The sequence below is a fragment of the Gopherus evgoodei genome, chromosome 1, assembly GCF_007399415.2.
Source record: "Gopherus evgoodei ecotype Sinaloan lineage chromosome 1, rGopEvg1_v1.p, whole genome shotgun sequence".
Classification (NCBI taxonomy): domain Eukaryota; kingdom Metazoa; phylum Chordata; order Testudines; family Testudinidae; genus Gopherus; species Gopherus evgoodei.
The window spans coordinates 358,596,680-358,609,383 of record NC_044322.1 but is presented as its reverse complement, the minus strand read 5'-3'; the positions used below and the strand labels follow the sequence as shown (position 1 = coordinate 358,609,383).

At 43.3% G+C, this 12,704-nt stretch overlaps 1 protein-coding gene across 2 annotated transcripts in view; it reads right to left on the bottom strand.

Moving 5' to 3' along the window:
- Positions 1 to 12,704, bottom strand: part of MKLN1 (muskelin 1) — a 192,301-nt gene that overhangs the window by 86,472 nt on the left and 93,125 nt on the right. For both annotated transcript variants that reach the window (XM_030574364.1, XM_030574455.1), the window contains one exon: positions 9,097 to 9,209. In XM_030574364.1, coding sequence (XP_030430224.1) covers positions 9,097 to 9,209 — 113 coding nt within the window. The remainder of the gene's footprint in view (positions 1 to 9,096; positions 9,210 to 12,704) is intronic.

The window sequence follows — 12,704 nt, the reverse complement described above, 5'->3', positions numbered from 1 at the left end:
GAGCCAATATAGCTTCTTAAAAAAAAAATTTAAATTAAAAAAATATAATCTTTCATAAAAAACGCTAGGCTACCTAAAATATATGGACCACTACCGTCTCCCTTACAGTTACACCTCTTTGTCCTAGAACTGGTTACTTTATATTACCCTTGAGATTATACTGGAAAAATGGGGATATGTTTATTGCATTCTGCTCATATTTTAGCTTAACAGTTTAATTATTTAGTGCCAAATTAATAAGCACTGAAGGCATAGAAATAAAATACATACATACAATATGAAGAGAAAAGATTTCAAGTTCTCTTGAGATCTCTCTGAATATTTTCAGCAATTCCTTCTCAGACTATTCCTTATAGCGACTTGTTTATGAATATTCTGACCTTCTTGTTAGAGGAATATTTGGAGTGTTTTCTTTAGCGTTCCTACCCAGTTGAGATTCTAACCTTTCCATTTTTCACTTGTTATACTCAGAGCTCATAAGAAAGAAGGGCATTATTAGTGTGTAAGTACATATAATATATAGTATATATTGACAGTATATTTGAATTCTGAATATGCCCCATTTCAATAATCAGTAAAAGCCCCACACACTGTAAACCTCTCTCTGCCTCAAATTCCCCTCAAGACTTTGTGAAGTCTTCTCAGGCCTTGGCTACACTCACACTTTACAGCGCTGCAACTGGGGTGTGAAAAAACACCCCCCTGAGCGCTGCAAGATACAGCGCTGTAAAACGTCAGTGTAATCAGGGCAGCAGCGCTGGGAGCACGGCTCCCAGCGCTGTACACTACCCCCGTAAGGGATGTGGTTTACATGCAGCGCTGGGAGAGAGCTCTCCCAGCGCTGCCGCTCTGACTACACTCACACTTCAAAGCGCTGCCACGACAGCGCTCCCGCAGCGCTGCCGGGGCAGCGCTTTGAAATTCCAAATGTAGCCATATCAGATTACCCCATAAACTACCCTGTCTCCTCTATCTCCCCCCCAAGCCATAGTTCTCCTCTTACTTCTGATTATTCCCTCAAAAACCAGTCACTCCTTTCCAAGATCCATCCTCCTTACACTCCCCCAGTCTCCTCCTTACCTCAAAATTTACCTGATTCTCTCCCCCTCATCCCCAAACCCTTATTTTTCTCCTCAAACTGTTTTTTGCACCTGTCTCCTTTCCCTCTTCTATATTCTGCCCTGTTTTCCCTTTCCTCAATAGCTGCCCCCTGAGAACCTAGCACTGCTAGTGCCTGTCATCTCAACCGTTTCCCATAGACTGTCCTCCCATAACTATCCCTTAGTACCTTGTCACCACCTAGTGTCCATCATCCATAGCTGTCCTCCTCCATCATATCAGTGCCCCTCATAGCTCCTCGTGCCTCGCCCACTAAGACGAGAAAGGGGAAGTGGAGGAGCACTAGCTAGGGTGGCAGCTTCTATCATTTTCCAGCCAGGTCCCTCCTGCCCTGCAGATGCTCAAAGCTGGCAGGAATGGTGGCCAAACAAAGTAGGAACTGAGCCCAGTGAGACATTAACAAGAGCTATGGGCTCCTATTTATAGACTCATAGACTCTTAGACTCTAGGACTGGAAGGGACCTCGAGAGGTCATCGAGTCCAGTCCCCTGCCCTCATGGCAGGACCAAATACTGTCTAGACCATCCCTGATAGACATTTATCTAACCTACTCTTAAATATCTCCAGCGATGGAGATTCCACAACTTCCCTAGGCAATCTATTCCAGTGTTTAACTACCCTGACAGTTAGGAACTTTTTCCTAATGTCCAACCTAAATCTCCCTGGCTGCAGTTTAAGCCCATTGCTTCTTGTTCTGTCATTGGAGGCTAAGGTGAACAAGTTTTCTCCCTCCTCCTGATGACACCCTTTTAGATACCTGAAAACTGCTATCATGTCCCCTCTCAGTCTTCTCTTTTCCAAACTAAACAAACCCAATTCCTTCAGCCTTCCTTCATAGGTCATATTCTCAAGACGTTTAATCATTCTTGTTGCTCTTCTCTGGACCCTCTCCAATTTCTCCACATCTTTCTTGAAATGCGGTGCCCAGAACTGGACACAATACTCCAGTTGAGGACTAACCAGCGCAGAGTAAAGCGGAAGAATGACTTCTCGTGTCTTGTTTACAACACACCTGTTAATGCATCCCAGAATCATGTTTGCTTTTTTTGCAACAGTATCACACTGTTGACTCATATTAAGCTTGTGGTCCACTATGACCCCTAGATCTCTTTCTGCCATACTCCTTCCTAGACAGTTTCTTCCCATTCTGTATGTGTGAAACTGATTGTTCCTTCCTAAGTGGAGCACTTTGCATTTATCTTTATTGAACTTCATTCTGTTTACCTCAGACCATTTCTCCAATTTGTCCAGATCATTTTGAATTTTGACCCTGTCCTCCAAAGCAGTTGCAATCCCTCCCAGTTTGGTATCGTCCGCAAACTTAATAAGCGTACTTTCTATGCCAACATCTAAATCGTTGATGAAGATATTGAACAGAACCGGTCCCAAAACAGACCCCTGCGGAACCCCACTTGTTATACCTTTCCAGCAGGATTGGGAGCCATTAACAACTACTCTCTGAGTACGGTTATCCAGCCAGTTATGCACCCACCTTATAGTAGCCCCATCTAAATTGTACTTTCCTAGCTTATCTATAAGAATATCATGTGAAACTGTATCAAATGCCTTACTAAAGTCTAGGTATATCACATCCACCGCTTCTCCCTTATCCACAAGGCTCGTTATCCTATCAAAGAACGTTATCAGATTAGTTTGACACGATTTGTTCTTTACAAATCCATGCTGGCTATTCCCTATCACCTTACCACCTTCCAAGTGTCTGCAGATGATTTCTTTGATTACCTGCTCCATTATCTTCCCTGGCACAGAAGTTAAACTAACTGGTCTGTAGTTTCCTGGGTTGTTTTTATTTCCCTTTTTATAGATGGGCACTATATTTGCCCCCTTCCAGTCTTCTGGAATCTCCCCTGTCTCCCATGATTTCCCAAAGATAATAGCTAGAGGCTCAGATACCTCTTCCATTAACTCCTTGAGTATTCTAGGATGCATTCCATCAGGCCCTGGTGACTTGCAGGCATCTAACTTTTCTAAGTGATTTTTTACTTGCTCTTTCCTTATTTTCTCTTCTAAACCTACCCTCTTCCCGTAAACATTCACTATACTAGACATTCCTTCAGACTTCTCAGTGAAGACTGAAACAAAGAAGTCATTAAGCATCTCTGCCATTTCCAAGTCTCCCGTTACTGTTACCCCCTCCTCATTGAGCAGTGGGCCTACCCTGTCCTTAGTCTTCCTCTTGCTTCTAATGTATTGATAAAAAGTCTTCTTGTTTCCCTTTATTCCCATAGCTAGTTTGAGTTCATTTTGTGCCTTTGCTTTTCTAATCTTGCCTCTGCATTCCTGTGTTATTTGCCTATATTCATCCTTCGTGATCTGACCTAGTTTCCATTTTTTATATGACGCCTTTTTATTTTGTAGGTCACGCAAGATCTCAAGGGTAAGCCAAGGTGGTCTTTTGCCACATTTTCTATCTTTCCTAACCATCGGAATAACTTGCTTTTGGGCCCTTAATAGCGTCCCTTTGAAAAACTGCCAACTTTCCTCAGTTGTTTTTCCCCTCAGTCTTAATTCCCATGGGACCTTGCCTATCAGCTCTCTGAGCTTACCGAAATCCGCCTTCCTGAAATCCATTGTCTCTATTCTGCTGTACTCCTTTCTACCTTTCCTTAGAATTGCAAATTCTATGATTTCATGATCACTTTCACCCAAGCTTCCTTCTACTTTTAAATTCTCAACAAGTTCCTCCCTATTGGTTAAAATCAAGTCTAGAACAGCTTCCCCCCTAGTAGCTTTTTCAACTTTCTGAAATAAAAAGTTGTCTGCAATGCAGTCCAGGAACTTATTGGATAGTCTGTGCCCCGCGGTGTTATTTTCCCAACATATATCTGGATAGTTGAAGTCCCCCATCACCACCAAATCTTGGGGTTTGGATGATTTTGTTAGTTGTTTGAAAAAAGCCTCATCCACCTCTTCCGCCTGATTAGGTGGCCTGTAGTAGACTCCCAGAACGACATCACCTGTGATTTTTACCCCTTTTAGCCTAACCCAGAGGCTCTCCACCCTTCCGTCTCCTATGTCCATCTCCACCTCAGTCCAAGTGTGTACATTTTTAATATATAAGGCAACACCTCCTCCCTTTTTCCCCTGTCTATCCTTCCTGAGCAAACTATACCCATCCACACCAACATTCCAGTCGTGTGTATTATCCCACCAAGTTTCAGTAATGCCAATAATGTCATAGTTGTATTTATTTATTAGCACTTCCAGTTCTTCCTGCTTATTACCCATACTTCTTGCATTTGTATAAAGGCATCTAAGATACTGGTTTGATCTTGCCTCCCAGCTTTGCCCTGACCCTCCTTCCTCTCTGCCATTATAGCCCGTGCTCCCTCCTGTTTCCAACCCATCTCCCAGGTCTTGTTCCCCACTTACCTGTGGGCTTTGCTCACCTGTCCCCGTCGAACCTAGTTTAAAGCCCTCCTTACTAGGTTAGCCAGTCTGTGCGCAAATAAGTTTGTCCAGCAAGAGGACATGGCCTACTTTCCACTCATCCCTTCCTTCCCACGGCACAAGGCAGCAACTGTATCCTGCCTATTGAGCTATTAATAGCTCATCAGCAGCAGGAAAGAGCGGAGAAATAGAATGCTGAGCACTGCTGCAAAAAACAACTTCTGAATCTTTTCTCTGTCCCTTCTACTGCTTTCACACCCTCCCCTTTACAGCCCACCAAAAGTTGTTTTTTTCGCGGCAGGAGATAGGGGGAAGATATTCACCAATCCCGCAGGGGATTTATGCAGAAGCCTGTGAAACCTCATTATCTTCAGCTGAGTTGCACAAGTATGCAAACCATGATGCACCAGAAGTAACGCATTTCAGTATAGACAAATGGGAAGTTATACATGTAGAAACAAGGACTGCAGGCCATAACTACAGAATGGGGGGCTGTATCCTGGACAACAATGACTCTGAAAAGAATTTAGGAGTTATAATGGGCAAGCTTCTCAACAGGAGTTCTCAGAGCAATGCTATGGCAAACAGAGATTATGTGATCCTTAGATGTATAAACAAGGAGTTGCGAGTAGGGAGGTGTATACGGCACTGGTGAGACGGATACTAGAGTACTACGTACAGTTCTGGTGTTCATATTTTATAAAAATATGTTTAAAAATTGGAGAGAGAGAGTCTAATTGAGAGCCACGAAATTGATTCCATCGCTGGAAAAAAATGCCTTACAGCAGAAGATTTACAAAAATTCAGTCTGTTTAGATTATCAAAAAGACAACAGAGGTGACTTCATTACAGTGCATAAGAACCATCACCTACAGAAAACACTGGGCGCTAAAGGGATTTTTTAAAAAGACAAAAACAATGGTTGGAAGTTAGAGCCAAACAAACTCACATTAGAAACAAGGCACGCATTTTTAGCCATTGAAACAAACAAGACAAGAGGTGAATTCTCCATTTCTTGATGTCTTCCAATCAACAATAGATGCCTTTCTGGAAGATACACTTTTTCTAAACGCAAATAGTTAGGTTTAGTACAGGGTAACTGGGTGAAAGGTAAAAGCCTGTGATATACAGGAAGTCAGACTAGATGATCTCAAGGTCCCTTCTGGCCTTGAACTATGAATCTATAAAGCTTTTTGTTGCTTCCTACTAGCCCAAACTGCAGCAGCTCCAAAAGCTTCATACATCAAATATAAAGCAAAACAGGCTGAAGGTCATGGCACAAGCAAAATCACTGAAGCTCTTAGGATTCCAACACCTCTGGAACTCCTCCCTTTTAGTTGGGTTCAAATTTTCAAGTGTCCGTTTTATTTCTGTAGCTGAGAGAAGCTGAAGGAAATAAGTTATTTCTGTACTGATGTAGCTTCAGAACCACTACTGGAATGTGACACTGGAATGCAGACTGCCTGTTCAGTGCTGTCAAATTATTTCCACACATGCTACCTGCTGAATTCTATCTTTTTGTACTAAGAAGAATTTCTAGACAAAAACACCACAAAACCAAATATATATATCCATTGTATAATACATCAATGATGTTTTCATCCACTGGACAGATGACACTTCCTCACAGATTTTCACAACTTCAACAACCACCATTCGTGCATCAAACTCTTCTCTGGAACATTCCCACACCAGCATCAAGTTCCTGGACACCACGATCAGCTTCAACAATGGAACCTTACTGAGAACTATATATGAAAAAATTCCTCAGATCACCTACCTTCACAGACTCAGTAACCACCCTAAAAACAGACCAAGAACTCTTATCTACAGCCAAGCTCTCGGATGTCACAGAATACACTCTGAGGAGAAAGTCCAGGATATACACCTAAACATACTCAAAACTACCTTTACCAAACAAGAACGCTCCACCAGAGAAGCAGATTGTAACACTGAAGGAGACATCCAAATACCCTGAGGCCTTGTCTACACTATGGCTTTAGGTTGAATTTAGCAGTGTTACCTCAATTTAACCCTGGACCCATCCACACAATGAAGCCTTTTTTTTTTTTTTTTAAACACTTACAGGACTCTCTAAATTGATTTCTTTACTCCACCTCTGACGAGGGGATTAGCGATGAAATCGCCCTCGCCAAGTCAAATTTGGGATAGTGTGGACGCAATTCAATGGTATTGGCCTCCGGGAGCTATCCCAGAGTGCTCTGTTGTGACTGCTCTGGATAGCACTCTCAACTCAGATGCACTGGCCAGGTAGACAGGAAAAGGGAGCGAACTTTTGAATTTCATTTCCTGTTTGGCCTGCGTGTTTGCAGAACTCATCAGCATGATGTGCACACCACCAGGGCACATTGCCCAGCCCATACTTTGAGAAGTCTACGACCATGTCCCTCTTGTCACCGCGCTGCCGTCACCCCCTCGCCTGGTTTTGCACGAAACAATTGTCAGTGCTCTGACAGAGGGAGGGGTGACTGACGACATGGCTTACCAGGAATTAAAATCAACAAAAGGGGTGGCTTTGCATCAAGGAGAAACACAAAACAACTGTCACACAGAATTGCCCCCTCAAGGACTGAACTCAAAACCCTGGGTTTAGCAGGCCCTTGATTTCACAAAACAAAATCTGTTCAATTTCTTGTTTTGATCCATCTATCTTTTAGATCGTAGGCTAGCAGCAGACGGTGCATTACGACTGCTAGCCATCATCATTTCCTGGCTGCTCGCCAGAAGATGGTGCAGTATGACTGCTAGCCATCGTCATCTCCTGGGTGCTCGGCAGAAGATGGGAATGACCTGGCTGAGTCACTCCCATGTCTGCCCAGGCACCCCGACCAATCTCAGCGAGGTCGGCTAAAAGAGCACCCAGGAATATGATGACGATGGCTACCAATCATAATGCACCGTCTGCTGCCAAAAGGCAATGAGTTGCTGCTGTGTAGCAATGCAGTCCCATGTCTGCCAGCACCCAGGAGATGTACGATGACGGTGAGCTGAGCGGGCTCCATGCTTGCCATGGTATGACGTCTGCTCAGGTAACCCAGGAAAAAAGGCGCGAAATGATTGTCTGCTGTTGTTTTCAACAGAGAGGGGCCTCACGACATGTACCCAGAACCACCAGTGACACTGTTTTTGCCCCATCAGGCACTGGGATCTTAACCCAGAATCAACAAGGGGCTGCGGAGACTGCGGGAACTGTGGGTTAACTATCCACAGTGCAACACTCCAGAAGTCGATGCTAGCCTCGGTACTGTGGACGCAGTCCGCCAGCTTAATGCATTTAGAGCATTTTGTGTGGGGACACACACACAGTCGACCGTATAAAAATGATTTCTAAAAATACGACTTCTATAAATTCAACCTAATTTTGTAGTGTAGACATACCCTGAGAGAACCTGCTTCAATACAGACAAAATCCCATCCGAGCGCTCACCCTTAGTTCTCATCTTCCACCCCACACTGGAACCCATACGGGTGCCATCTAACAACTACAACCCATATTCAATGGGGACCCTATCCTGAAAGAAATCTTTCCTGAAACCCCACCCCCACCCCCTTTCTGGCCTTCAAACAACCCCCAACCTCATCATCAAAAGCAAGCTCTCCACAGACCAGGACACATAAGCTCAAAATGGGACCAGACTCTGCCAGAACAGACACAAAACCCATAGACATATCTCCACTGCACAAAGATTAACATCCCCTCCAAACACACTTTTCAAGAGCCATAGGTCCTTCACATGCCTATCACATGTGGTGTACCTCATGCAGTCCACTAAATGCCCCAACAACAACTATGTGGGGGAAATCTGACAGAATCTCCATGCTCTCGAATGAACTTGCACAGGAACATGACAAAAGATAAAAACACCCATCACCTCTGGGTGAACACTTTTTACAAAGCAATCACTCTATATCTGACCTTTACGTCATCCTCAAATGAAACCTGCACAAACACACACTTTCAAAAGATAAGCCTGGGATCTTGTTAAAACTATGATTTTGAATTTAAAGACCCTGGATTTACAGATGATTACAACAATCTGTAGCTCATCAACCCCTCTTTCTGTCCTGTGACTAAAGAGGTGTTAACAGGCCACATCACCTTGAATGGTCCCTTAGCATATATGCAAACTACTTATGCTAAACTATCTTTTATTTAGCTGTGATGCTTGAGAACCTTTCCCAGATCTTAACAAAAGATCTGTGTAACTGGAAAGCTTGCTTCTCTCATCAACAGAAGTTGATCCAATAAAATATATTACCTCACCCATCTTGTGTCTCTAACTTGTGGGTTATTCTGCTATTGACAAATAAAACCACCTCTTCCCTCCTCTACTCTGAAAAGTATTTGAGACTGAGAAGTCACTTTATTTCACATTCTCCCAATATAAGCACTTCAAAAGTCCAGTAGAACTTCAGAGTCTGAAATCTGAATCTTAATGCAAGCAACACTCTAACACGAGTATTACAGAAGCATGATGAATTTTGTAACTGTAACAGAGGACATTTAATCAGATACTAGTAATATGAATGTTTGGGGGAACTTACCTCTTTTTCAGTATCTCTAGATATACAGGTCCACTGGTTTTCCTTCACACTGTATGCCCAGAAATCAGCCAGATCCTGAGTCCCATCCCAGCCACCAAACAAATAAACAGTTTCTATAAAAATGAAAGAACATACATGGATTTTAAAAAACACAAAACCAGTTAATTTGAGTGCCTTGAAGAGGCATGATCTTAAAACATACTTATGATCTACCTAGGATGAAAAGGCAGTACAAATTGATCAATTTATAAAAGTCAGTGGACATGGAAAATTGTACTAATTTCAAGCCAGTTCCTTTCTGAATGCAATTCTCTCTCACCCGTTAATTGAAGGAGCAATGGAAAGGAGGTGGTTTATCTAATAATTAGGTTTTCAGAGTGGCTTGACGCAGCCCCCTTAGATATACAGCCAATTTTCTAGGCTATTCAAATTTTATTTATAATGTCTCTATGGCCATGTCTACATCTAAAATTTTGCAGCGCTGGTTGGTACAGCTGTATAGGGCCAGCGCTGCAGAGTGGCCACACTTACAGCAACCAGCGCTGCAAGTGGTGTTAGATGTGGCCACACTGCAGCGCTGTTGGGCGGCTTCAAGGGGGGTTCGGGGAACGCGAGAGCAAACCGGGAAAGGAGACCAGCTTCGCCGCGATTTGCTCTCGCGTTCCCCAAACCACCCTGCAAACCGCAGGGAAGGAGACCTGCTTGCTCGGGGGTTCGGGGAACGAGAGAGCAAACTGGGGAAGGAGACCAGCTTGATTACCAGAGGCTTCCTCAGGTATGCTGGGATACCTGCTTATTCCACGGAGGGCAAGAAAAGCGCTGGTAAGTGTCTATACTTGATTACCAGCGCTGGATCACCAGCGCTGGATCCTCTACACCCGAGACAGAACGGGAGTACGGCCAGCGCTGCAAACAGGGAGTTGCAGCGCTGCAAACAGGGAGTTGCAGCGCTGGTGGTGCCCTGCAGATGTGTACACCTCCTAAGTTGCAGCGCTGTAACTCCCTCACCAGCGCTGCAACTTTCTGATGTAGACAAGCCCTATCTCAGAAGGGAGAATCAAAACCAGTATTTCACTGTAAAAATACTGAAAAAAATTCACCGTACCCTGAACATGAATATTGGTTGAATAAGTATAGCTTGTTCAACAAGGTGTTGGGATTTTCTATGGGATGTGGTGCAGGCTATCAACTAGAACCTGAAATTGGGTTCTATTCCAAGCTCTGGCAGGCTTGCGATCCGACACTGACATAGGGTATGTCTACATCTACAATTTTGCAGCGCTGGTTGTTACAGCTGTATTAGTACAGCTGTATAGGGCCAACACTGCAGAGTGGCCACACTTACAGCAACCAGCGCTGCAAGTGGTGTTAGATGTGGCCACACTGCAGCGCTGTTGGACGGCTTCAAGGGGGGGGTCGGGGAACGCGAGCGCAAACCGGGGAAGGAGACCAGCTTCGCCGCGGTTTGCTCTCGCGTTCCCCGAACCCCCCTGCAAACCGCAGGGAAGGAGACCTGCTTGCACGGGGGTTCGGGGAACGCGAGAGCAAACTGGGGAAGGAGACCTGCTTGATTACCAGAGGCTTCCTCAGGTATGCTGGGATACCTGCTTATTCCACGGAGGTCAAGAAAAGCGCTGGTAAGTGTCTACACTTGATTACCAGCGCTGGATCACCAGCGCTGGATCCTCTACACCCGAGACAAAACGGGAGTACGGCCAGCGCTGCAAACAGGGAGTTGCAGCGCTGGTGATGCCCTGCAGATGTGTACACCTCCTAAGTTGCAGCGCTGTAACCCCCTCACCAGCGCTGCAACTTTGTGATGTAGACAAGCCCTCAGTTACAAATGTTCTAGCTTAGTCTGCTCTTTTGTAAAACAGATATGCTTCCCTTAACAGTGAGGTAATTACAATTTATGAAGTGCTCTGAGATTTTTTGACAAGTGAGGAAAGCTACACAAACAAGTTAGTAGCAGAGCCAGAAAATTCCATGACTTCAAGTTCCAAGCCCATTCCTCCAAAGCTTGCTACCCATCAATATTTAAACATCACTATATGAGGCATATTAAATCTATGACCCCACCAACCAATTAATGACCAACATAATGGTCTCCAAAAGGTGTCCCAGGCAGTCATGCTCAGATATAACAATGTGTGTGAGAGACAGAGTCTCTGCACAAAGGAGAAGTGAAAAAGAATCTCAATGCTCTAATAAAAAGAGGAGTAGGAAACATCTAGTGTACTGGCTTGGTAGCTTTGAAGTCTCAGATCTTCTCAAAAGAAAATTTGATTTTAATACCAAAAAGCAAATTGATTAGTGAACTACAGTTCAAATTAATTTTTCTCAAAATTTAAGAGTGTTTCCGGGGGGTGGGCGAGAGGAGATAGGCAGCTTTCAAAACCCTTTAAGTATTCACCTAAAGTACTACTAAAAAAATTATGCACTAGTTTACTATAACAACTGTCTGCCAACTTTCAATCTGGTACCAATTAAACAGCACAGTTAAAAATGTGATATAGAATTTAAATGGCTATTGACCCTTGTCTATAATTGTGCTAGTGGGCACCACCATGAAAAGGTTATCCTGGTTCATTAACTTTAATTACCCTTCCTCTTGGGCTCAGGGCTCCCAATGTTCCCTGCGAAGAGCAAGTCCCTTTGTGCTCATAAATTCTCACAGTTCACAAAACCCACATTACCACAACAGCTTCATTGATAGCCGAAGAAAATAAAAGATTTGGCACAGACCACGCATCCTATTGGGTCTCTGCCAAAATGTCATGCCTGCCTATGAAGGCTTTGTTGCACCAGTTGAAGTTTAATAGCAAACCTGAATAAATCTGATGAAAGCTAAACCTTTTTATCTACCTTAAGAAAACTTGGTAAAATGAAATAATCTTGCAAGCATTCAAAAGGAGTGAAATATCATCATAAAGTAAATGCCAACTGTAAGCACCTCAGTGCTTACAAGCGGCAATGAAAAGAAATGTACACAATGTCAAATTTGCTTTTATTCTTACTGCATAACTACATTCCAGCTCAGCGATAAAGGCTCCATCATTATCCAGTCCAGAATGACTGACATTCCTTCCCTTTCTACTGGCTTTTTAGCAGATGCACAAAATAAAACCAAACATCTTTTATTATTTATTGTATTGCCAGCACAATTTATGTACTGTAAAATTTATTTATTTAGAGGATTTTTTTTAGAAGGACATCGGTGTTTCCAAATATAAATTTATCTGCTGCCAAGAGATTCATGGTTTTGTTTTGTTTTGAAATGGTTTCTTCTAATGTTTGAAACTATTCTTCCAAGGTTTAAGTAACATGTATTTTTATCCTTCACCACAAATCCAAAGTAACTCAATTTTGCAGCAACAGTTTCACTTCCTAGCCCCCTTTATATATGTGCACTATTCCATCATCAAATGGGGTATCTGACATCCTCCATAATGTTTGGCTTGCATTAAGTCATCAACTTTATTACATTCATAGTCTCTGCCATACTGCATTTATCTCTGTTCACAGAATAACAAAATATCACAATATTCCCAATACCACAGTGTGTTAACAGTTGGTAAATGATGATTATGCTGCATTGGCTGTTTAGA